The sequence below is a fragment of the Oryzias latipes genome, chromosome 1, assembly GCF_053564925.1.
Source record: "Oryzias latipes strain Hd-rR chromosome 1, Olatipes_Hd-rR_3.1".
Lineage (NCBI taxonomy): Eukaryota > Metazoa > Chordata > Actinopteri > Beloniformes > Adrianichthyidae > Oryzias > Oryzias latipes.
In genome coordinates, this window is record NC_136237.1 from 32,206,965 (window position 1) to 32,234,871 (window position 27,907).

The window sequence follows — 27,907 nt, forward strand, 5'->3', positions numbered from 1 at the left end:
AGAGTAAAACTGTTAGGTCGTAAAGACTGCCTTAGAGTTTTGGAAAAATAGTGGAATGCCTTCAAACCTCAGAATGTTAACACTGTGAGACAGTTGCATTTGGAACAAAGAAAATGATTGCAAAGGACTAAGGAGCCATGGAAAACATGCATTATCATTGCAAGACATTTAAGTTATGTTGCAGAAATAATGTAGGCAATATCATTGTGCCAATGTGGAGAGATTTAGGTTCTATTCAGACTGGATACTTGTGGTTCACTTAAAGTGAACAAGAGTTTGTTTCCCCTGATAATCCGGAACACATTTTCAGTCTGAAGGTTCCCAAGTGGACCCTGGTCCAGGACCAGGAACTGCTCTCAGACCCATCTTTCAAGGAGGTTTTGGTTTGTTTCCAGTTGGACTGTGCTCTGAGTTTTTTCTCCATCTGAATAGACTTTATGCTTGGAGTGGAACAACTGGACCAAAACAGCCACTGTAGCCAGGCGTCATGGGATGTAAACAGAGTAGAAAGGTAGCCATGAGGATAAGACGCAGCAACTTATTGAAATTTAGTCAGATGAATGAGGGCTGAGCAAAAGAACTTCTAATTCACATTACTTCTCACACTGTTTTCCAGACAATCTATATGTCTTCTTGGCCGTCATCTCCTGAGTAAACGCCTTGTAGCATGCCTCACTGTACCAGCAGCAAGTAAAGAGCGTTGTACCCTACGTTGATACAGATGCTCAAAATTGGTCAGCCAAACATAAAGTTAGCTATAAGTGAACGAGCCAAGGGTTGCAAAGTGTAGGATTTCAATTGTTCCTTCTCTTGCTGCTTTGCCGCACCCTTATAATTCCTGGTCAATGACTGAAGAGATCAGGGTCACGTGGTCTTGTTTACAAGCTTTGGTTCAAAGCAGAAATGTCTGGTTGAAAGGCAGTCTGAATACACACCAAACTCAAGATTCAAGACTCGATCCAGACCAATGGATTTTCCAGTCTGAACACACCCTTCTGAATATTTTAAAAAGACAGACACGAACACTTGTGCCATATTAGTAATGTTACTTCAGAAATGATGAAAAAATTGGTTTTCACTCACTAACTCACTTTTCTTGAGTCTATTATCACCCTTAAATGATTTTATCAGTAAAATTAATGATAAAATTTTTAAATATGCATGTAATAGTACAATTTGTTGTCACATGTTAGGCTATGGCACATAAGGTCAGGTTTCAGAGGTTTTCAGAATTATGAAACAAACAGAATATTCTGTCTAAGGATCATCTGATGATTGCTCCATATCTCTAAATCAGGGAAGCCAAATCCTGGTCTTCTACCACCCTGCCTGTGTTTCAGCTTTCTCTTTCCCCCTTAGTACTGATTAGCGCACTCAGGTGTGTCCATGGCGATGTCCGAATCCACAGACCATTCCCTTACCCCCCCAAAGACTACTGGACTATCCTGTGCCCTGGATCTTAATGCAATTCGGACTCATTTTCACTACTTTCTTTTTCTTTTCTTTTTAAACATGACATCACACATTTGCCGAATTAAAACCTAATAGATATAAACAATTTACAAAGACTATCTATGAATCCAATGTGTTCTGATGATGAAAACTTGGATGATTAATATAAAAATACCAAATTGTGCAAACCCAATGCATTGTGGTCTTTATATGCCAATTAAGTAAGCATTGATGTGCATTAGTTTATCGCAGAGACTTCTAGGAAATTTTTAGGCGACTGGATTTTTGAATTGTAGATTTGAACGCTCTGAAAAGAAATGACTAACACACTAAATGGTGTACTACCTGGGGAGGAGTGAGTTAATTTGGACACAGCCCATGTTTTCTTATTGTATGACCATCCCTGATTCAAGTAAGGAGCAGCAACAAATGCTGGGAGAGCTGGAAGGCAGGTAGGGTGGTAGATGGACCAGGATTGGGCAGCCCTTACCTTAATGTTGTAGACATAAGAGTTTGAGGTGAAGAATACCTCAAACAAAAAAGAAAGAAGGATAAGAAGAGGCAAATAAAAAGAAGTAGAATTAAAAACACAGAACAGTTTGATGTTGTCTTAATTTGATTTCTATCCACCTGATTGGAAAGTTCCATCTGGAACTCCATCAGGTCTTTGAGATCCTACAAGGCATCAAACATGTTAAAGAACACTTTCTTTAGCAGAAGAAATGTGTAAATTCCCAAAATAAAAACCTTGTGAAAAGTAAAATGTGAACCTTGCTCTTTAAGGTCTCTCTGGAACATCATGTCATGGTTGGCTCCTTCTTTCCTGTCTCCTCTCACACTTCTTTCCAGCATTCACTCTCTGCAGGTCTGCTCTTCGTCTGTGACATCACTGAGTTTTGGCGCTCCCAACGGCAGCCCGTCCGGGAGAGGCGGAGGTGCTTGCATGTGTGAATTGATTCACCTTGACAACCGAAGAGCATTTTGGAGCGCTGTAACCACGGTGACTCCCATCACAACATTATGGGTGGTTGGTCAGCAGTGGGGCCAGTCAGGGGAAGTGTTTCATCTATACATTTTTAATACCCAGTGTACTTAGTCGCTTTTCCTGGGCCTGTCTCCCTGTGGCCTCATCTCCAAGAAAGAGACGGACACGGTGGAAAAAGCCCCCATTACATATTTATTGTTCTCAGTCATAATTATGGAGCCAAGGGGGTTGAGCCTTCTTCTCTTCTACTGAATGTCTTTTAAGTTGAAGATGTTTGAATTTACTCCATTTTCCCTCCTTATCACCTTCTCTACATTTGTCTTCTAGTTCTTCTGAACTATGCTTTCATATATTTTAAGTAACGACTTGTAAAATCTTACATTTTACTCATAGCAGTCTGAGCTGTGGAAAAAAACACGACTTGCTTTTTTAAAGACCCACTCCAATGAAAATCGTGTTTTTGGAGTTTTTAACATGCTCTTGTTGCATTTTTCTGATAGTAGAGGACATAGTTTAGAAAGATTGAAATTAAAACTGCATTGTAAAGTATTTCTTTACTTGAATCAATGTGAATCAGGAGCAGACGAAAAAAGCCTGGGAGGGTCACAAGCTCCATGCTCCATCCCATTTTGATGGATCCACTTCTAAACGACTAGATCCATGTACATCTTTGTATTTCTATTCCCAGCTTGACTCAGAGGCAAATTTCTAAATTTCTGGTGCTCTGTCGAAATCCCATGTCCTACTCAAAGGCCAGAGGTGTTTTGTTTTTGGCTAAGAACGGCACAATCAAAAATAAAAGACCATAGGGAAGTCATTTAAAATATATCAAAAGATGATCAGAGTGGGTCTTTAAGCGTTATTTGGATTCAAAGACAGATATGTCCACCTGCTGGGCATAAATATGTGACGCAACGTCATTTTATTGCTAACCACACAGAAACAACTAGGTAAAGTCTATCTTCTCTTCAAAATGTTTATTTTGGATAATTGTAAAGTTCTGAATGTGTATGTTCTAGTGTGTCTAATGCCAGGCATGCATGCTGGTCTTAAAATTTCCTTGCATGTTATTTGAGTTATACTCCTGTAATCTTACAGCACGACCGGCCAAAATCAATTTGAGGGAGAAGGTTTTGTAACCCCATCCCTCTCGTTTAGTCATCGGCAGAATACATTGATCAAACGTGTATTTTTGGCCTCAATTGTCAGGTTTGACCTTGAGAGCTTTGCTTTTTCTTCTTTTGAATTGAATTGCCAAATTGGTTCCTGTATTTTGTTCATTCAAGTTGATTTTTCCTTAAGTACGAAGACATGCTGATCTTTCTTTAAGTGATTGTATAACCTTAAATCTGAGTGAGATTGAAGGATTTGCTTTATTGTGTGATCTGCTTGTGGAATCACCTTGAAAAGAGCGTGGGGGCGGGTTCTGTATCCACAGCTTCAGTTCTCCTTTATCTCGTCAGCAGTCCCGCTATGGCAGATTGAAGAGGCGGGTTTTCACTCTTGGACACTTGACTTGTGGCGGACTGTGGAATTCTGAGAATGCAGGAAGCCGAGTTCACGAACTCCTGTGTGGTTTGAACATGTGATTTTCTGTTATAGGAAATTGCACCATGACGGACATTTAGGGAACTTTAAAAAGATCAAAGGTTTTGCAGATTTTTTAATGGCATGATGAGGAATCAGAGCCTTTTGAAAAAGCGGATTTTTACACAAACGAAAAGTATTTGGCAGACAGGTTATAACTGGAGCACCATGTGAATAAAAGGCACAGTTATTTAAGGGTTAGCCCGCTTCAGGCTCAGAGGAAATCCATATTTTATTTGACGTTAGAGCTGCTCAGGGGCTGTAAATTATTACTGCTCTACTCCACCTGCTCATGGAGGTCACCCATCCTGCGAGATCGTTTTATCTGTGTGCGCGGGCGTGCGCTTGCATTTTGTGTTTGTGCATGTGTCAGCACTCAGAGTCTTTCAGATTTGTATCCAGCCCTGCTATCTCGGAGAAGTATGCGTGGCATGCTACGCGCCTGCGAGAGTCACACTGTAACCATACTGCAGACTCATCCATCCATGGATCCATCCGCCCCCCACTCCACCCATCCATGTTCTAAAGCACATTATAGAGCTGACTGCTTCCAGTGTGCCACTTTTCACAAACTACTGAATGCTCCAGTAAAAAGAGGATATTGTAATTATATTTACAGAAATGTAAGCATTGAAATATAGATTAAGTACAATTTTTTAAAGCCTAAATCAGATAAATGCTTCTTCTGGGGCACCTTAAATAGCCATGGCTCCTTTTTGTGGGAACCAACCTTTTTTTCCTGGCTGGAAATGTCTAAAGATCCACTTCAATAGCTGTGTTTTTAACATTTTCTTGTGGCATTTTTCTCATAATTGAGGACAAATATTAAGAAAAATTAAGATCAAAATTGCCTTTCTTTATTCAAATCATTGTGAATTGGGATTGTTTTTTAAAAAAGGTGGTGGTTGTGACATAGGTGCTACAATCTGTGGCCAAAGTGGCTCCCTGCTCTGCTCCATTCCAATGCGTCCAATTGGAGGTTTTAGATTTTGACTGAAAACTGCATAATCATCATTACAAGACCACTGGGAAAGCTTTTAAAATAGATCAAAAGACGATCAGTGTGGAACTTTAAAAACTCCAACAATACTTAAAAAAGATACTACTGTAATTGAAGCAGAGCCGGTTTGGTTGATATTCTAGATAAGTTGTGCATTTTTAATTAAATTTGCATTGGATGTACCCTAGAATCCCCTCTTTCAGAAAAGCACGTTTGCCACATGAAAAATCCAAAATGGCGGCCAACCACTTAATCATTACAAACATTTTCAATTTCTGTTTTCCTCAGTCTCAACAATATGGGGTGTTAACGCACAAAATGCACACTTTTCACCTGAGAGATACTTACAGACTACTAATATAGAAATACAAATCTTGGTTTTTCTTGTGGCATGCATGCTTTTTTGCTTTTATTAAGCTACACTTATGCCAAATTTGGTGCCTGTACCACAAAATGCACACTTGTTCAAAAAACTGGTTTTACTAGTTCTCCAAAGAAGTGTTTGGACCAGAAAATGGCACAGCAAAGATAAGATATTTGTTTGATATATCCATAAATGACTGCGTTATTTGGATTCCTCCACTCCTTTTTCTTTTCTGGTCATGTCTGCTATCCTTTTGTTCTCAGCACTCCTAGATTTAGGCCGTAAGTGATGCGTGAGCTTGTTTCCGTCCCGATTCTGCTACTTGTAATGACTTTCATCCGAGATCCAGTTACACAGTGACAGATGTAAAACGGCTTTGCTAAAGTAAGAGCATTACCTCACTCTCCCTCTTTCTCTCAGCTTACCTTTCCCTGCGCCGTTGAGATCTCGCTCTTTAACCTTCTCACCTGTCAGCAGGTTCTCATCTCTTGCGTCGTCCCTGCATCCGTTCCTCTGGAGTTCTGCTACTGTCTTGATGGCCCAATGAGGTGGGATTTAATGAGGTTTGCTTTAAAAGCCGTCTCAATAGGTTATGGCATCTTGTCCCCAACCTCCTGATAATCCACTCGGCCTTAATCATCTTTCAAAGGCAGATCTACACTGTTTGGTAGTTTTCAGTTTGAATAGGTCATGTCATCAGATTTCAGTCCATCCCATAAGTCCTTTATTATATGAGATTTACACTTGTTTTCAGGTCATCAGTTTTTGGCCTATTTAGCTTGTTCTGAATTGCAACCCTGCAACAAACTGGCAACTTGTTCAGAGTGTACCCTGCCTTCACCCAACAGTATCTGGGTTGGCTACAGGTGGATGACTGGCTACCATGTTACACAGTAGATCAAACAGATTTACAGCCCTTTTTTTCTTTGGTAAAGTAAACTTCATTTTTTTGTTCAAACAGTAGTCTTCTCTTACTTCAGTTGAAAAACAGGAAGTCTCTTACCCGTCTAGGTTGACTAAAGCTAATTATCTCAGTTAGCTTTCATACTTTAGGTTTAACCAGGTTATAAATACCTTCAAAGACCAGTTATAGGTTGACTGCTATGGTCGTTCTCATTTTTTGCTGACTTATGTTCTTCTTTTGTTCTCTAGGTCATGGATGAACGCTACTTTTAGTTTAATGGGAGTGTTGGTCTGATATTTACAGCTGGATCAAGCTTTCCTTTGCCCTCTTTATCCTCAGCTTCCCTGGCCTTTAGCCATGATATTTTGGAGATCCTACATTCTAAAGCTGCTAATTCGTTATTGATTTAAAAAAAATCAAAATGATCCTCACTCGTTTTGAACCGTATGCATTTCAGCTATATATCTTTCATTTACAGATTCAGACATGTGTAGAGATAAGGACAGCAGAAATGGCCAGCTGCTTGATGCGTGATTCATTCAACTGTTCAGCAGCTTAAATCTCAGAAAGGTCAAGTAGAGGTAACGGGTCTCCAACGGCTTGAAATGTTACAGATAAACTAGCTTGAAGAGGCTGTTCCAAGTGATGTCATTTGCATATATGCACTCCAGGGCTTTTGTATCTGCATGCACTTGTCGATAAGCACATATTTTGGGCAACGTGGGACTCTGTACATCGCTAAAACATCTCTACGAGTGGAAATGCATGGGACTCAAGCGTTGGTCTTTTGACTTGAAAACAAAGCCGCTTGTGCAAAAGCTGGACCAGAAGAGCTAGACATGAACAGAGGCACTGGCAGAGACATTCTCTTTCTGTGTAACTGACAGTCAAAGAGGGTAGACTCTGTGTTCCTGCACTCCAACAACTGTTTATGAGATCAAACTGCTCGCCTGAAGGCGTCAGCCCAGAAGTTTCCTTTAAAGCAGGTAGGATGTTTTATTGGGTCTGTGTGGGCTAAATAGAAGAAAATGGATTTTTTTGGTTAGCTGAAATCGAATTGTGGGTTAAAATGAACTAATATGGTTTTTACTTAGACCTTATCTATAAAACAACAATATTTACTGAGACCTATCTTATATCTTAGTCACAACTTCCCTTATGGGCATGCTGAAAAAAAAGAAAGTAGAAAAAATTAGTTGTTTTTATGAGGGAGAAGCATGGAGAAGAATAGTCAAAGATTGCAGTGATGGTCATTGACTGCACCACAGAAGGATAAGACAGAACAGAGGTGGTTGTCAGGAACCGAGTCAGAAAAAAATGAGGAAGGAGGACAGCCTAAATCTTCGTTTCACTGAATCAGACTCTTCCCTCATCTCCCCCGAGTTTATACTATCGATTTCTTGTGTAACCAGCGTCTTAAAAGCCACCTCAGATGCCTTTTGGGAGTTTTGTGTTCTCATTTTCCCGGTACAAAAAATGGTTTTGTTCTTGAAGTAGCAAATGTCCTCTTGTAATGTTTTTAAGATGTGCTGCTTTATAAAATCGATTTATTTGTTATGGTAAAAAGGTAGTGATTAAAGCAACTAAATTCACTGGATACTCTGGATGCATATTTGAAATCAGGAATTGTGACATTGTGGCAAGTAAATCATTCAGGTCTCTTCATATTTTCTTTCTTTACATGGGCTTTTGAAATTTGTTGTCATATTGTGCATCCTCTGCATTCTTCATTTAGTGGTAGGCAGTGGTTCATATTATCACACTGAGATTCCTTTTTATTGGTCTTTATGTTGGCGGGAAAGAGCACTAATGCCACTTTAGTCCCAAAACATATATGCTTTTAGCATTAATTATTGCAGTGGGCAGGATCCTTACATGTTCTTGCAGTTTTTGGTCTTGCAAACCTAAAATTCTATCAGTGAGGCAACAGTTACGGTCCTTCTGATTTACAATTTAACAGCAAAACAATGTTGTGTTTTTTTTTATTTGTCCCAGGTTTAAAATTCACTCTGCTTAAACAGCCCGAACTTGATGCTCTTATTTTTTGTTCTCTTGCATTTAAATATAGCATTACTTTACTGAATTGAAAAGGCAGCTTTTTTGTGATTTTCTTATTTTCACTCCTGGAGGAAAAATCCGAAGACCAGCATTTTTCTTTATTCATGATATTTATTGGTTTAAATAGAGTTTTTACAAATCTTTAAAGATAAGCATTGATAATAAGGAGTTTGCAGAGGGTTTCCAAGGCTTTTCTTTGATTATTCCAAGTTGTTCAATTTGGCCTCACAGGTGTGAAAATGGTTACTGACTGCATTTCGGAGAATAAAATATTAATTGCGAGGGGAGCAATGCGGTTTAGCCACAATTACGGGATTAATTTGTCATATCTTCTTTCAGATTTTAGTTACTGTTCAAAAACAATATATCATAACAGCTGGGATTTCGCTCTCCTTGCAGGGGTGTTTTGAAGACCTCCAAAAAAAATAAATGAAAAAAGCTCAGCGTGCTTGATTGAATTTCATATTAGAAGAACGCAGTAGGATCCCACGAGATTTTATTTGCTGGGATTATCGTGAGCTTCTGACTGATCCTGGATGGAGCAGTAGTTCAAAAGTCGGTCATTTAACCAACCAAAAATAAATAAATAAACATTTTCCCAATCAAATGCCTCTCATGTAACGCATGTTGGAGAAAGCACTCAAGCCCCAAATGTGCACTTGCAGAAAACAAGCTTACTGTATGCAAATTGAAGCGCACAGTGCTTTTAGGTGGGTGGTAAACCATATGAGTCATTGTGTTCAAATACAAGTAAGGTTTCTGTCATGGTGTCATCCCTGCAGACACTTCAGCTGAGATCAATATGTCTGTTGAAAACATGCTCAGGGGCTACGTGTGGACTCCTGCATTCGGGTTGGTGTGACGCAGGAGAGATGACAGATAACCGGGACGCTGGTGAGGCTTGTGGAAGTAAAGGTGCGCACACACATTCGGTCGTCACATAGATCAAACAAACAAGTGGCCCTCCAGCATTTCCAACATATCTGTTTTCCTTTTAAGAGAAAAAGATATGTTTAGTCGACTATTTGGCAACATGACATGGTTTTTATTGATGTAAAAAGTTTTATGGGGAGAAACATCAAAGTCTCCTCTTAAGCTTCCTTGTGAAACCTGAGGGATGTCAGTTTCAGAACGTCATTGGACTAAATCAAAAGGGTGCTGCAGTTACAACCAAAAAGCTTAATCCTGACAATTTTTCATTGAAGTCCTATACTTTTCCTATTTTTCATTAGGTGTACGGACCTAAGGGTGTTGCACAAACATTTTGTTAAAGAAAGATTCAATTCTAGCTAAATATTTACAACTGTTTTCTACAAGCAATAAATACTATTGCACGGAAAAAAAGCACACATCTCTCTGTGTTTGGAGACATATTTTGAATGTTTTAGTCTATATTTGAGTTAAGTTTCCATGGTTTTTTAAACAGGTTGTGAATTAGCTTGAGGTTTCCAGGAAATCCCCACCTTAAGTCACAGAAATGAAGTTTAGTGTCAAAAGGCGGCATTATAGTTTTGCGTGAATTTCTTTCAAGCCTCTGTAGCTGTTTGCCTTTGTTACTAGTGTAATATTGTTGACATGACTGTGCAAATGTTACTTATTTTTTATTTATTTTTTAATGCATATACTGACCAAGATATTTTATGTGTTAAACTCTAAAAAAACAAAACAAAAAATACTGTGGTTTGCAAAATGGCACGCTGTCCTTAATGGCTTTTTGTGCGTTCCTTTGATGTGTCAGAAGTTCAAGCTCATTAACCTAAAACCTTCTCACAAGGAGTTAGCATCCTAGTATAAAAGGCATGAGTTATCCGAGAGACAAAAAGAAAAAAAAAGAAAAAAATGGCGTATACTTCTAAGGCTCAAAGCACTTTCCAGTCCCAGTCCCATGATAGTTTATACTGGCGCCATCCTGTAACCAAGGTGGGGTCAGTGTCTCTCCGAAGCCCACTTTAACATAGGCAAAGCAGGAACCAAACCTGCGATCCTCCGAACAGAGATCACCGCTCTACCTCTGCTCCACTGCCACCTACTAAAACAATGTAATAGTGGCAGCAAATGCAAGACAACTAAGCCAACTTGTTAGAGTTGTTGCAATACATTGGTCCCTCGCTATATATCGCGGTTCATTTCCCGCTGTCTCGCAGATTTTTTTTGCACAATTTTGCATGTTTTGTCTATTTATTTTAACAGCAGGATACATTCTGTGTCTTAATTGGCTGTGCCGTCACTCCTGTACCGAATGCGTTCAGTTTGCAAAATGTAATTTAATTGCGAGCATCTTTGGTTTCATTCTACATCACTGGTCTTATTTTTCCAAAGGTTCGAACTTTGAGAGTTAAAACACAGAAATGCATATTTATTTTCCCATTTAGCGTTTCAGTGTTTTTTGTGCAGCTATTTGATGCAATAAGCTTAGTTTGTCTGCCCACTGATAAATCGCTCTGTCAGCCACTTTTTTCAAAAGGGCAAAACAGAATAAGTCAATTAACATGTCTAATTGCATTTGGTGCTTAGCTTTGGGAGTATCAAATCAAATTAGGATTTTCGCTGTTTGTTTGCCTGGCACATGGTTTGCCGGAAGCACAACATTTCCAGGACCTGCCTTTTGTCTTTGTCTCTGTCTTCATCTAGATCCCTACTAGCTACATCTGTAACACTTTTACTTTGCTTCAGGACTTCTTCCTTTCTATACTCCCAATTACTTTTGTACACAGCTCTCTATTTTTAACCCTCCCTTCTCATAAAATCTGTATTTTGTCCTTTTGCTTCTAGATTCTATCTACCATGTTTTCCACACTATAGGGCACCAGGTTATAAGGCGCACCATCAATGATGGTCCCATTTTTGAACTAACAAGGCGCACTGAACTATAAGGCGCATAGGTGAGGCAAAAGAGTCAGAGTTAAGTCCCTCAGTCAGACAGACTTTAGAAACATCATTCCGATTCTAGAACGCTGCACGTTAACAGCCTCATTAACAAAACTTGTAGCTCCCAACCTTGTCTGCAGCACTTAAAAAAAACAGACTGATACCAAGAAAGCAAACATTACTGTGACCATGCTAACTCCCGACCTCTTTAATAACATGTAAAAAATAATAATAAAAAACAGTTTGACATTAGCCACGTTAATGTAATACAGATACTTATAACTCCCAACCTTGTTTGCAATACATAAAAAATAGGCTTGTAATGATAAAACAAACATTACGATGACTATGGTACCTCCCAATCTTGTTAGTAACAGGTAAAGAAAAGACAATCCGTCCCCACTACACAAAAGCATATTCCCAAAGACAACCAACCTTTGTTTGCAACTCGTAAAAAAAACTAACTAATATTGCTATAACAAATGTTACTGTTACTATACTAACTCCCAGTCTTATTAGTAACATGTAAAAAAGGTATCTAACACCGCTACTTTAGCCATGTTAGTGTTTTCACACTAAAACCCAACCTTGTTAGTAATACATAAAAAACAGACTAATACCACTAAAACAAATGTTACTCATAAGAATATTTAAAAAAACATACTGACGTTTTGACAGAGCAATGTGTACCTCTGAAAACCATGAGGTCTGTTACACAACCCTAAAAAGTTAGGGATTTTAATTGAGCCTTTTAGTGAAGAAAATACAATATATTGTTCCTTGCTGCTTCTTTTTTTTTTTTTTTTTTTTACTGCATATTGTTTCTTATTTAGCCTTTTCTTATACCTCTTTGTGTGCTGCAATGAAACCCCAAGCTTGCACACCAGTCACTGGCTTTGTTCTGCCAGAAACTATCCACCAGATAAGTGTAACCAATATCTGCAGACCCGGGCAGACAGACGGTGTATAATTGAGCGATAGCAGCTAATGTGAGTGAATAGCTTAGAACTGACTGATCCGAAGCAGAAGCTCGGGCTTTCTGTTAGCCCCTCGGTAATACCAGCAACAACAGCCACCCAGATTACAATCTGGTGACTACCTGGCTGTGTTTGGGAAGCAGAGGGAGTGTGTGTGTGCTCGAGCACGTATGTGTGGCTCCTGTTATCTTCTTTTTTTTCCCCCCCTTTTTTTCAGTCTTGTCTGTTTGTCGCTCAGCTTTCATTTGTCTTTCTCTCCACACACCTTCTTTTTTTATCTCATCTCTCCTGGTTTCTTTTTATCTGCCCTTTCTTGTTACTCAAACCGTGCACCCCCCCCACCCCCACCCCCACCACCCCCGGAGTTATCTTAGCCCTTTAATTAACGTGACGTGCTGTGAAGTAAGATGCTAAATAATGCAAGCTTTTCCAGTGACATCGAATCAGCTGGAGTGATTAGCGGCCACACAAGCACTCTGTCTGACACACACACACCCCAAATGATTCCCTCCTGTATCACTTTCAGGATCTCTGGCCCTGCAGCCACATTGCAGGGTTTATATTTATTCTAGTAATCTCGTTTTAACAAATAGAAAAAGACACTTGAAATGTGTGGATAAGATGAAACCCACCTGCCTGATGAGGAGTTGCTGCTCCTCAAACAAACAGCTGAAACCTACTGACAGCACAGGAAGTCTTGTGGCGTCTGGTACGGAGACGCCGAGACGCATGGATTGCTCTTGTTCAGCACATGGATCCTTGATTGGATTGGGATCTGGGGAGTTTGGAGTCCGGCTCAACATGTCAAAGTCCTTGTTCTCATCATCGAGCCGTTGCTGAGCACTTTGTGTCGTGTGGAGAACATCCATTCTGGAGGAGGGATGTTTCCGCCGTTGGGGAGCAATGTTGCCACAGACGGTGTGCTGGCTCTACAGCAATCTTTACATGGAGTGGCTCCTCATTTAAGTGATAGTAGCATCATTGCCAAGACCTGTGTAAGAGGCAATGCTTTTTGCTTAATAGTATAAGACATAAAGTTTTGCACAAACTACTTATAGAAAACCAAACAAATTAGGTATTTTAAAACAAAAAGAAGTGACAAAAAATTACTCTTTATTTACAGTATTCGTAAACTGTATTACATTACAAACTCATCGTAAAATTTAGTTCTAACCAATAAATGGGGGTTTAGTGGCTAAAGCTCAATTTGTTTCACTTAAGCATTAGTCTCATGCACCTTTACAGGGCATGACCCGTATGGGTGCTCCGGGCTTGTGGATTGGGGCCCTCCCAGGTGTTTTGTGTTGTGTTTACAACAATCTGTCGCCCACGGCATGCCCGTAGAAAAAATAATGTGCATTACAAGGGTTAAAATTTTGTTTGGGCCACCTATGTACCACTGTACAGGTTTGCCCATTTTAACATCTCAGAAAGCACCAATATACAACAGAGATAGTCCAACAATGTTTCACAAAGAGTAAGAAACATCAAAACGAATTAAAATAATGAGAATTGTTTTAAACTAATTCAGTCCAAATTAGGTCAATAAGCCCAAAAATTATTTGTAATATCAATCATGTCCCTTTAAACTCTGCCTGACAGATAAACAACAGTTTGGTTGTTTTTTTTGTTTCATTATTTATTCTATTTTAGATTCTGACATTCAGGACGCGTAATCAAACATGTCGTTTAAACTTGTTTGACTGACCCGGTGCATGGACTATTCCACAGTCATGTAATGGAACTGTCCATGCGCCGTCTGATAGCTGGTCTTTGAAGGTTTTGCGTGCGACAATCCACATCTCAATGGACATCTGTAATGAGAGTGTTGTCTAAACTCAACTGTCTGGACGAAACTTGCCAAACTTAAACAAATACAAACTTTTTTTTATTTTTTATTATCTTCAGGGTAAACTGTGATAGTGGAAACAAACCAACATTTTGATTTTTAACATTTTAATAAAAAGCTTTTATTTCCTGTTTCATATTTTTATCTCAATTGATGTGTTCTTAGTTCAAGGTCTCGCATTTGAAATGAATTTTGTGTTGGTAGCCACGCACAGTTCTTGAAGATGACACCGTTTTGTGCGGCATTTCGATGTCTACCGTAGAAATCAGTGCAGAGGACTTAATTTGTGCTGGGACAGATCTAGGTTATCCCAAAGCAATTGTTTTGGACCAAACCAAGTGGAAAATCCAGTGTGGGTTTAGTTCTTTGCTGCCTGGGCTGCAGGGATGCTAAGAGCTCTGGGTTCCACCCCCCCACCCCCTCGTCTTTTTTTAATCAGATGGCTTGTTCAGGAGTGGAGGGGATTAAGACTGCTGCTGTTGCGGCTGCTGCTGATAATGAATCTGTTCAGTTTTGGAAAGCACACAAACATATGCACATATCCCCTCACGTGTACAGGGGACATCTCAGCTGCACAAACATGTGGAGTAGATAAGGTCTGCCTTAGTAGACACAGGAATGGAAAGGCTCAAACACATGCATTAACCGCCAATAGGAATGCATGTATTGAAAATCTTTACGATTCCTTTTTTTTTTCTTTTTCTTTTGTGAGTCACGTTAATGATCTCTAATTCAAAAAATGTGAGCAGTGATCTCGCCTGTCGCATCCAATCATGTGATTTGATTTGTGAGATTTTGGACACACAACTCTTCAAACGCCAAACACTTAACGCTGAGTGCCACTAATGGCGAAAAGACATACACGCAGATGGGCATGGGGAGTAAAAACCCGACCGGTGGAAACGAAAGATGTACGTGTTCGTGGAGCAAGGACGACAGGAAGGAAGGATGTACACTTTTGAAAGAGAAATATTTCAAAAGAAATGTGAGACAAAGATGAAAGGATCGGCCTGCCGAGCTGTAGGTTGATCCAGCACTTTGTGCAACATAGCTAGCAGACAACACCAGTCGTTCTCCGCCCGTTTTAATCCATCCGTCATCCATCAATCCCGGGCTTTTCCACCCCTCCTTCTTAAAGCCATCAACTCCTTTTCATCAATCAAAAATTGTCCTTTTTTAAGGCACAACTGGAGAGAAAAAAAAGTTATATTCCAGAGATAGATTGAGTAACGAGTACAAACTGACACATAAGAAAGTCTAATGTTGGAGGAGACTGATGTCTCTAAATCTTTGCGATATGTTGAAATTTTGTTTGCTGCTGAACTCCATCCCAAATGCGCACAAACCCACCTCTGGCAATGAGTGCATGGTTCTAATGAAGCAAGAAGGAGAGAGGCAGCTGGGGAAGGGCTGTGGGGGACTCACGCTCTTCAGGTCTGTTTTTGTCAGCCGGTGTGTTTGTGTGTGTGTATGTGCTCACAGACCGGGCCTGAAAACTCTTCATTTGGACTTCCTTAATGATTGCATTCTCTCCTTCCTTCCTCAGGTTGTGACGGCTTGTCTCTATCATCCCGTGGTGCAGTGAGGTGCTGAACTCACGGTGGATACAGCATGCATGTGTCGATTTATCCCACGATGCACTCTGCCAGTCCAGGCCTGCTCCTCCTCAGCATCCTCTTCCTCGCTGATGCTGACTGTGAGTGCTCTCTCACGCCTGTCTGCTCTTTTTTTTTTTTTCTCTTTCCACTGACACTCATAGGCACACACACACACACACACAAACACACACCCACTCAATATGCCATTGTGCAAAAGGTTTCAGAGACTGAATTTGTTTCCGTGTCATAAATTCCTAACTGAGTTTCCATTATAACGCCAAATGTACAGCCAGAGTCATAAACAATTATCTTCAGCAACAAGGAGTGCTTGGCGTCTCACAACAGATGGTAAGGCCCCCACATCGCTTTGACCTCCAACATTATTTAGTCAGTCTGGGATTACACACAGAGACAGACGCAGTTAAGGCAGGCTACAATCCAAAGAGCTATATTATTCTGGCGAGTTGGACAGCACAGCCTACCTGCCAAGCCCCCCAGGAAACATGGACGTCTCCACCTAGGACGACCAACCTCACTAACAGTGACTTGTTCAGGATTCTACCACCTACCTCAACTCCACTTTTATTGCCTAAACACTAACACAGATAATGCACACACATACGTGTGAAGGAACCTTTTTTTTTTCTTTTGCGTACGGACATTGACTATATAAGAACTGGACTTAGTTTCTGGACTGTCACCCTTAGGAAATGGCTTACATCTGGCTCCAACAAAATTAAGTCAATTCAGACTCAACTTTATTTTTTGTGATGTTGTAACTGGAAACCAACTGTGATTGGTGTGAGTCAGTCGGAGTCCTCATTTCAATGGCGACCGCTCTCGCCAATCAGGAACAAGCATATTGGAAGTCAACGCCCCTAGCACTTGAAAGGGGGCTACACAAAATCTGTCAATCGAACGTTTTGAAAGTTTGATGAAAGACCACAAAAATTTATTGAGGCATCCAATTGGCCAGTTTATGACTTTATTAACTTGCACTACAGAAAAAAAATGTCATTGCAAAAAAAATTTGATTTGCGAGAACGTGAGTAAGTAACAGCTTTTTATTTCTCTATAGAGGTCTATGGGATTTTGGCTTCTTGAAATCAGCAGGTACTGATTCACTATGTACAGTCAACGGTTACAAGGCGCTCATCTTCAAATATCACATCCCGCTGAATGTGGGGGATTGTGGATCTCTTGTCTACTTGTGTGTTAATGATTTTGGTGTGTTTTGGAACAGTTTACATGCGGGCTGTTTTTATCCATTCAAAGTTTAACCTGGCAGATAGAAGGATAACTTACAGCAGATCTGATCATCGACCAACTGTGCTGCGATTGAAACTGTGTTTTGCGATCCCTGCAGACAATCTTTCAAACCATTTCTTATGTTTGTCTAATTGCATATTAGCATTCTTGTTGTGAGCTGTAATTATCTCTTTATTACTGGTATCTGGGAGCAAAGATAGTTATAAACAAAAGAAAGAAAGTAGTTAAGGGTCATTTACAACTTATTTATAAATTTTCGCCAACAGGCCGAAGCCCAACACAAGGCAAAGTCACACACTAAAATCACAAATAATGTGTTTAAAAAAACACACAAAATAAAATAAAATAGAAAGATGCATCATTTCAAGGTTTCACAAACCCTTGATAAATGTCAAAAGACAAGACTTCAAAGTCCATTAGTCAGCAGTGAGAACATCAAGGTGAGGACAGGAAGAGTAAGTATTTGCTAAAATACAAATATGACAAAATGGGCCAGATATAATTGTCCAAACGTGAGCAAATGGAACATGGAATAAAACAGCTTGTCTTGTGGTTCATCTACAGATTTTGCACTCTATTGAATGCAGGTGATTGTGTGTATCTTGTGTCTTTCCTCGCAATTGACAAATTTCTGATCCAAAATCAGCCCGAAAAACAAAAAAAATATTTTTTAATAAGGTTTACTGTTGAACGTCCAATTTGAATTTAATACACAAAGATGCAGCCATCGGGACTTTGTTGGATTATTTATTTTACTATTAACCCTAAACGTTATCATGATATCCATTTAAGTTTAATACCTGATACTTCAATGGAGTTACTCAAGAGCAGGTAGACTTTGAATTTAGACGACTGTCTTTTACTATTGTATTTTCAAACTGCAGTTGAAATCAATAATTGAATAAGAAACAGTGAATAAAGCAGTTATGGAAATTAAATTTAAGGTCAGAAAGTAGAAAGAAAAAAATGTGACGTTTGCGAACATAACATAGATAGTCAGAATTTCATCACTATTTAAAACAAATTAAAACTTTCACAGAAGAACTATGAGAAATTCAATAAAAATGAGTTCACTATTTCAACTGCATATATCATCTGTTTAACTAGAATGCAATAAAAAAATGACTTTACTTCATTTTTTTATTTAACTCTTCCAGCTAACTGTCATTAATGATTATAAAATGAGAGTTTATGCAAAAATGATTAGAATTATAAGAAGAACATTTGCAGAACATTCAACACTGCTCATTCTGTACATGAATATGAAGCTGATGAGGATGTCCAAAGGAACTGGAATCCAGCTGAAAAAAAAGTGGTTCCATGACAGTCAAAATGTATCACCAACATCCTGTTGTGCCAGAACAGGCTTGAGGTAGTAATTTCCACGCTGCAATGTTATAAATGCACAGTCGCGTGGAGCCCAGTAAAAGCGCAGACACATCAGCAAGCCTGTTGTTTTGCTTTCAACCTCCTGCCCTGCTGTCCCATGTGGAAGTTTCAGGGTCAGCCACTAAAGGCCCAGTCATCCATCAAAATGTTGATGCCTCTAGACTTTCTCTGAGGATTAGAGGAGCATCGCTAATGCAACAAGGGCTGAAAGTATTCATAGCCTGTCTTCTGTGTCTATATTTTCCGGCTTTTCCCCTCATTTGAATTGCTGTGATTTTCCCCGTTGCTGTCCTCGCGCTCTGCTTCTGCCATTACCCAGCAAATCCCAGGAATCTGCTGAAAGAGGGTGGACAGGGGGCTTCACAGAGTGGAGGAGGAACAAAAGTTTGCTCTTTTTTATCTTTTTCTGAGTTTTGACTCCTTTAATATCAACATTAGGGACTCTGAGATTTGAATACTTAGAACGGGAACAGAAGGTCCTTGGGAGCTGACATATTGGTTGCTTGTCACATGTCAAAATGTTTTGAAATTTTAAACACATTGTACTTATCGTCTGTAACACTGGCTGCTAAAGGAGTATTTTCCCTCTTTAAAAAAACAGAAGAGGCTTTAAAATGTTTGAAAATGAGATTTTAGCAAACACATCATACACTGCCTGAATTATAATGTCATTATTCCAGTAAAAGCACCAATTAATCCTGATTTGTTGTTAACTTAAATCAACCTGAGCAATGATGTAAGGCAGAGCTGGCCAATCCTAGCCTTCAAGAGCCACAACCCTGCCTGTTTTCCACTTCTCCCTGACCAGCTTGCTGCTGATTAGCTGACTCAAGTGATTCCACATCCTGATTGACTGAACACACCGTAGTGAGCATCAAGCAGTCCAGGGAGAGCTGGAAAACAGGCAGGGTTGAGGTTCTTGAGGGGGGTTGGCCAGCCATGGTGTAAGACAGGGGTCGGGAACCTATGGCTCGCGAGCCATATATGGCTCTTTTGATGGTCACATGTGGCTCGCAGACAAATCTTTTATTATACTTTTTTTATTTTCATTAGACCAGTCCTTCTCGTGCGCGATGCGATGCCAGAGGCGCGCAGTAGTATCGGTGCTTTGGGAGAAAAATCTGCACCGCATATCAGTTTATTATTATCTAATTTTCCTCAGAGTTTGTACCAGCTGGAAACCTGTGAATTGCCGTGCCTAATACTGCGCGCTCTTTCAGTTGCGGGGACGGGAGGTGTGAAGAAGAAAGCAGAGGGTTGGGGGGAGGGGTTGTGGGGACCGGCAGCAGGTGAACCGCGCAGGGATTGTAAAAACATAAAACCCGCTACCCGTCACTCACTGCAGCGTGTGAGTGTGTGTTTGGCTCCACGTCTGTCTCACATCTAAAGTACATTCATACTAACCTAAGATCACGTTTAAAGTCTCAACGCCTGCATGAAGCAGAAACTCACCACGTATCAACCAGACTAGACCATCAGCAAAACTACCACGAGAAATACTCATCATTTATTAGCAACAGCATGACGATGTTATTAAAAATAATCCACAGACTTATTGTACTTTAAAAATGTTGAAATTACATCAAATACACATATTCATTTTTATATTTAGTTTTAAACATATTGTCGCGGACTGAGTTGGGCTGGGTGGCTGTTGGGCCGCGTTATAAGTTCTGGAGTTCAATGAACGCATCAAGCAGAGATCTGATTGGCCCTCAGTTCTGTCGCTCATTCTGTTGTTAGGTAGTTTGGACCAATGGAGTTCAGCTATGGGCCGAATAAGGGAAATGGGAGGGCTGACGCGGCAGTGAGGGAATATAAAGTTGGGAGAAGCGCTCTCGTCTCGGCGGGAGATAATAAGGAGTTGCTGAATTAATTTTACGGCGTTTGTTGCGGTCTGCAGTAACCAGAATATAGAACCTTAAAAGAGGTTAAGTCTCTGTGCCTCAGTGTGGGAAAGAGACACCACATTATTGTATGGCTCTTTCAAAATTACAATTAAAAATATGTGGCGTTTATGGCTCTCTTGGCCAAAAGGGTTCCCGACCCCTGGTGTAAGACCTTAGTCACATGCAGCCATACAGACGTTGACTCGAATGGGTACGGCGGATTCTTGGGTTGTCCGGTGTTACGGCTGTGGCGGTTTTTTTTTTTTTGTTTGTTTTTTTATTAAAAATGGAAGCCACACCCTTTCCAGCACAACAACTGGCAATAATCAGTCACACACACAAAGATCCACAAAAACAACGAAGTCCCACTCTGATAGAAATAAAATAAACAAAACACAGCATTAAACAGAGCAAACAAAACCAAATACGCCACAACCGTAACACCGGATCTGTGGAAGGTCAAAGACACGTGCAGCCACATCTTTAAGGGAGCAAAGGTATGTCTTGCAGTTTCCTTGTAGTTCCCACAGCCACCTCAAGGAACGTCATAAAAACAGAACATGCGATTGTTATACGTGTGGTAAGTGTATCAAAAAGTATTTGATAGGATAACACAAGTTATGCACACTTTTGGCGTACGGCTGATGCTATATTGCACGGTGTCCTGTCAATAGTGAGGTGCACGCACTGGCTCTTTACTGACAAATGCTGCATGCAAAGTGTGTGCAGGTGATGCGTAGGAATCCATAGGATGCCCATAGGATGCCCTGATTGTCTAATGTCCTTAATTGCAACAGTCATGTTGCAAGTAAGTAGCGCACACTTATCCCTTAAACGCTACTAATGGGTCCCTTGCAGTGAGTGGAGGTTTTAGGGGGAATTGAAAAAATTAAATAAAAACATGGGAGATGCCTGCGTCTTATCACCCTAATTTAGCCCTACATGTTGTTTAAGTGTTAGCTTTAACTTGTCACTCGCCGCATGCCCGTAGAAAAAATGCACATTAAAACTTTCTCTTTATGAGTGGTATTAAACTTCATGCAGGCCACCTGGGTGCCCCATACAAGTTTGACTGTTTTTTGCCAGCAGTCAGCCCATATTCAACCGTTAATAGGCAGGTGTAACCAGATGCATGCATCTTCTTCCTTTTACCGTCCCCTTTTTACCACTCCCACCTATCTTTTGTTTTGCTGTATTGTGTTTTCTGGTTTGTGGCATCTATCCGGTGGATTAAGAGTAATGCCCTGATCCCTCTGCAAACTAGGCCACTGCTCCATGTACAGTGTGACACCCTGTGCGAGAAAATCACATCTCCTGATTTGTCATTCTGTCGTATGTAAAACGCAGCATTAACACGGGTCCTTTGCAAGAACCTTGTTTGCCCCGAAACCAACAAGCTGTTACTCTTCCCCCTCCAGCTTTGACGCAACAACAATTCCAAACCAAGTAAAACCTCTTTGTGCGAGCACCACAACACAATCAAGTGTGTTGTTTTGTTTTTTGTTTTTTTCAGAGGCTTACAGTAGCGGATACGCTGCTGACCTGCAACCCTTTGCTTTAGTGAGCAGACTGTATGTTATAAAACTGGAAAGGAGAGGTTCAAATAAGGAGGAACCGGGTATCGCATAAATCTTTACCTTCATCTTGAATGGGTGTCTTTTATGTGCTATAAAAGGTTGTTGTATACCCCCTGAAAAAGTTTCAATTTACTTTCTAGTTCCTGAAACTTCGACCTTTTTTGTATTAGTCCCCCTGAAAAAAAGGAGCCGTCTCATGTGGTGACTGATTAACCTGTCAAAAGTCCACAGCATTGCCAGCTCTTAAAGGGCCTTTGGGCTGACTGAAACTTGAAAGGTGGTTGGCTGGATCTCATACTATGACAGCTTGTTTGCTTATGCTGAGTTGAGCCACCTTACTTGCAAACACCAGTGTCTTTTTTTTTAATCTGCAAGTTTCATTCGATTTCATTGGCTTGTAAAAATGAATAGATACATTTTCTGTCAAAATAAGCTCTTTCTATTGTTATTTTGATAAAGTTGGGGGCATTTTTTAAAATGCTGTCATCTTGTATGGATGTTATTAGTAACCCGTGCACAATTTTTTAGTACATTTCTGTTTCACATTTATATGCAGGACAGCATTTGCAGAGCCCAGAGCGGGCATGATTGGATTGAAACAACCACGTTGAGTTACGTAAAGCTTGTGGCCTCTTGCTGCTGATGGATGAGGTAATGTGAGGATTCGCTGGGATAAGATTTAGATATAGAGGCTTAATCTGAGGTTGGATGTTTCTGACCCGATGATCAGCGAAGGGTGTGAAAAGATCGGGTTTATAGAGGTCGTCTTTCCTCTCTATGATTATTTGGACTCACTGTGAAAATGGAAAGAAACAGCAGGATCATTGTCGAACACATTATTATAAAATGTGCCAAAGACCATTCTTGGCAGTTTAGGTCAGGAAGGGGAAAAAGTATTATTTTTAGATGGAATGAGTATGATCTATACAATGCTGGTTTTTATTGGTAAGCTTTTAGATAAGTTCACATATTTTAATAATTTTTTGCAGTGGTACCTTGTTAATATGTTCTATGCTTTGATTTTTCAAACTCTTTTAAATACTTTAGAAATACATTGATGTGTCTTACAAAAACCTAGATTTCAAGGATCATTTTACCCCATAAAACCTTACCTGTCACATATCTGTCTTGATTTTTGAGAAATAATATTTGTAAATTTTATGACACCTAAGCATATATGTTTTAGGAGATGTCATTCCTCGCCTAACAACACAGAAACCTTATGCATTGTGTACATTAAAGACCTGTTTTGAAAGTTGTAGTGATTGACTAAAATATCTTCACTTTATAAAACAAAAGAGAACTTAATTTAAATACTTAAACACAATTTTACAGTGGTTAGCACAGCTATTTGTGACTCTGCTGCAGTCTGTTCCATGTTACACAAATCGCAAGTGCTAAGTACATACTGGGCACGTGATGCACGTTCAAGAACACGATAAATGCAAGTTCTTGAATGCGCTTTAAGCTTACGGTGTTCACATTGGACTGTCGCTACCCACTACTAGTGCAAGAATTCGCACTTTCCTGAATTAAAAACGACGCCACCCATACGTCACTCCCAAATCCAAGTCCCTGATTGGTCAATGTTAAACTGGCTTTACTTACAACACACAGTCAATGGCCGTGCATTTTTTACGTAGAGCCAAAAAATATAGGCTTTTAAACTTGCATAGTGACGCATGAAAGCGAGCTTTGAACATGACTGCCCAAAACGTGCATAAGTGCATTTACTGACATTTTACTGGACTTGGTCATTTGAACGTGTGTTGTTGAGGTGTGTGTGAACATAGCATTAGTTATTAAAAAAAAAAATAATTAAGTTACTTTAAATTATACCTACATCTTTTGAGGGACCACCCGAAGACTTTCTCTCACTTTTTTTTAATATTCCGATTACATTAAAAATGTAGCCAAATAAGAAGTGAAATAAATTTCTGTTTAAACAATAAAAACAAATAAGCTGTTTCTTCCGTCAATTATTCAAACAAACTTTGTGACAACAATTGTGAAAAACCTTTTCTGTTTAGTAGTTTCTATAGGTACTTGCTTTTCAATTTCTGATTTTGTTTTTATTTGTTGATTTTGTGCCATATGAATTCACAAAGTACCATTTAATCCAGGACTCCCTCTAAGGAAGCATCACCTTGAGTGGAAAAGCATTGAAGGATACGTTTTTTAAATATAACTGGAAACAAAGTCAGGCATTAAGGCGTTGAAGTCATTTTATATAGACACAGGTATACATAACAAGTGTAGCAAGCACCTAAAATTAAAACAATACAGTACTGTCCAGATTTTACATATTAGCCGACACTACACATTCGGAGCTTTTGGTTATATCTGGATTAGCGTAGCATAGGAGAAAGGTTTTCTGCACTGATGTCCTAAAGCAAAGTTATCAACAGCTATAACATGGCTGTGAACTCATCTGTGACTAACAAAATCTGATTATCTTAGTTTAGCATTAGCTTAGCAGGTGCATTGGTCTGTAAAGAGGCCCTGGTAGCGTTAGCTTAGCTTCAGCGTACATAAGCAGTGGTGTGGAACTAATATACTGCGACCAGCACTGAGAAACCCTCTGTTCATTTTCATGGGAAGCCTGCACTGACCCAGTAAAGTTGTGTACTCAGTGGGTAGCCTATGTGTTTCTAATGACCTGTGCATAAAAAGGATCCTGTTTGATTAATTCCTCCCCTTGTGTTTCTAGCAAATTAACCCTGCTTAACTCGTCACTAGCCAGACCCTGCGGCTTCTATGGGGGCATAAATGGCATGCTAATTGGACATGCACTGCTCCGGGCAGTGAAAGTGCATTTTATATTTGGGTTTGCATCATTTTCACGTCATGGCGAGAATGTCATTGTTATCAATTGTAATGCAACTTGGAGATATTCCAGACATATTCTACAGCGTTTAAAGGAGAAACTTTAAATGCAGTTCAGATTAGGACTTGAATCAATACGAAACCTAATTTGTGTGTTTTATCAAACTTTCATTAAATGTTAGGGCACTTTGTTGTGTATAATTTAATTTTTCCTGTTGATATAGCCGGCATGACCAAATGTTTTCCAATTAACACTTGTGTGGGTTCTGCAGAAGGATGATAGCTTTTGGCTTATTGGCCTCAGCTTTCCAATTTCATTACCGGGACAAAAGTGAGCACCTTATAATTTGCTGACAGTGTGCTCTTAATATGTTGTAATTTGCTTTAAGTTATTGTTGAGGCCAGCTGCCCTCCCATTTTCCAGCCTCACAACGACGGCACCGCCTCTGTCCCTTATATTGGCCTCGTTCTTCAACCCCTCTGACAGGAGCGATTTGGTTCTCATAAGGTGAATCGCCAGTTAACTGGATCGTTAGTAGACAGTAAAAAATTTATCTGCATGCTCAATCAGACAAACAATAACGATTACCCTGACATGAGGCTCCTCCTCTTCTATCCTTCTTCTCCAAAAAGTTAACCTGCTTTTCAAGAACTCATTATCTTTTGAAATCTGTTGGTTATTTCTTAACCATGTGAATGTTTGTTTCTTGGTAATCTGTGAATTTGCCTGTTCTTCTCTGTTGAGACTTGCATTATCAGGCAGAGTGGGTCTTCTTTGCACAGCTCAGGCCACTGCTTTTTGTTTGATTTGATTTGTTTGGAAAGGCCTGCCTGCTTTATGCTTTTTCGCATCAGATCAGCTACAGTAAGTGATTGAGGGCACATTCGATGAGACCACAGGGCACATCAGTCCCCGCATCTTGCCAAGGATTTTAGAAGCTGTACAGGAATGAGTTCAGATCACTGAGCATTAATATATTAGACTTGTATCTAGTGTCATTATGGCATTTAGCTGGCTCTGATCATTATTCAGTCTGTTGGGGTGTTTTTGGCAGTTTTTTACACCTTTTCTGTTATTTTTTTAATCATATTTCCTGTAAAAACTTTCCATTCTAAGATTCATATGGTACCTTAGTTCCGACACACTATATGCACTAATCCTTTCTCCCTGAGGCTTTGGGCAAAGCATCTGTTCTTACAAACTTGACTTATCTTAAGTGTCCCTTTGGGTTAAGACAGCATCTGTCAGCCACAGCATGCCCCTGTAGTCTCCAAGTGCAGTTAGCTTCCTTTACTCCTGCTGTTTATCAAAGTTCCAGCAATGCTATTGAACCTCAATTGTACTATTACAGGTCTTTTAAACTTGTGTCATCAAATCAGCTCAGAAGCTACATTTCACACCGCCCTTGACAACGTGCATTCAAGCGGCCACTTCTAATGAAAAGTTTATGTAAACGATCAATGCAAATGATACCCTAACCCTAACCCTAACCCTTTGGCCAAGCAGGGACCCGGATTAGGTAGTGACATATGAAAAAAAAGACCTTTTCTATTCACGGAAGTGCCAACCGAACTACAAAATATGAAGCCTGGAGCCAGATTTGCAAGATTTGCACCGCTTCAACATTTCGCACCAAGCCTCTTCCAACTGTGGGTGGCAAACATGCTCTAGGAAACAATAGATAAAGAAAAAGAAGAGAAATCCCTTCCCTGCTTGGAATTTAATGTGACACGCGCTCCGTTCGAGAACGCACTTTCTTGAACATGCGTCACATGCCCAGTGTGTCCGTGGCTTAAAGCTCCACATGTAGTTTAAGTTCTCTGGTGATGCAACGGGTCTTTGTCTCCTTGGAAATTGGCACGTGTATTCACATATCAATTATAAGTTGCATTGAGAGCAAAATTGACTATTTAATCCCTGTCATCTGCTGAGTAGATCCAATGTTAAAGATATTCATCCATGTAGCCTCCTTTGAATGGCTCCTATCAGACACAAAAATAATACAAATATCCCAAGTTGGGACACTACGATGTGGTCTAAATCTGGGGAATCTTACCCTATGCTTCCATGCTGTTTATTTTTTAAATCTTATTGTGGGGAAATAGAGGCTGTTGCACAGTTTTCATATCCTGTATTTGGTCTTTTTTCATTAAAAAGCAGATTAAGAAATGAAGTCTAGGAGAAAACTTATTGCAAGAAAGAACATACGGTTGTACTGTTTCGTCTACCGAACTCCCGCCATCATAAAGTCAGTCAATGTGACAGGAAGAGTTATGTAACACTCCAGAGATTGAAGAAGGATATGAGAAATAAGTAAGAAGAGGGCGGAGAAGAAGAAGGAAGACAGAAAAAAGGAGTGAATCGAAGGGTTTGTAGTGGGTTTCATCTGAAACCAAACTGAAACAGGAAATCCAAAAGTTAAGAAAGATCTTTGAGTGGTCTGGAAAGATAAAGGAAAGGGGAGAAATTAAACAGAATAAATTGAAAGCTCTGCCATGGCTGTTAGTGTGGTTCTGCTGGCGTTACACTTTTCATTTGTTTTGTGGAGGAGAGATTAGCAGAGGGATTAAGAGGGAGATTGCCCCGCTTCTCTTTCTTTTTTTTTCCTTCTTCCCTCAGCCTTTCTGTCTCTTTTATGTAGCTTTAGCTCCCATTGACAAGATGTATGCAGGTAAAAACGGTCCCATCATAATTGCATCGTTAATATTTCACATACACAATATCAGGATTTGCTAATATTTTGTCCTCTTTAACCACATGATAACTAAGTGGGATGTGACATATTCAATATGGGAAGGGAAAAGAAGGGACCGTGACATTTTCTCAGAAGGCAAATGCAATCTCTAAAAGCCCCGAAAATGTCACATTTAATGTACAATAATGCAAAAACCCACCAGTCACATTTAGAGTTTTTTTTCCTTCTTGCTCATCAAACGATGATAGATCAAACACTGAAGATCAATACTGCAAGTAGATTACATACAGTGGAACATTTATTCACAGTGACACTTTGCAGTATTTTTCATTTCATTGTAGAAAAGAAAATGAACCCACAACCATTACTACACATTTTCTTTAACTAAAATGTTAAAGGCCTGTAATTTTTAGCTCTTATAAAAGTGTTTTTTTTATTATGATTATTACGTTTTTAGTCAAAATTTAAAAAGCGTTGTTGTTTTCTAGGACATAGTTTCTGCAGAACGGCAGTAGTTCTTTAGAAATTTGCCTCTGAGTTTTGAGCAGGACCGCTCATACGGAGTAAGCCCATCCCCATTTCCCGTCATCGATCCAACTACAGCCTCTCCTGCTAGCTT

General features: G+C 39.8%; 1 protein-coding gene across 31 annotated transcripts in view; it reads left to right on the forward strand.

Annotated features, from left to right (window-relative positions):
* ptprdb (protein tyrosine phosphatase receptor type Db) overlaps positions 1-27,907 on the forward strand; it is a 227,028-nt gene that overhangs the window by 128,275 nt on the left and 70,846 nt on the right. For all 31 annotated transcript variants that reach the window (XM_023956020.2, XM_023956040.2, XM_023956048.2 and 28 more), the window contains one exon: positions 15,591-15,740. In XM_023956020.2, coding sequence (XP_023811788.1) covers positions 15,656-15,740 — 85 coding nt within the window. In that variant the 5' untranslated portion in view covers positions 15,591-15,655. The remainder of the gene's footprint in view (positions 1-15,590; positions 15,741-27,907) is intronic.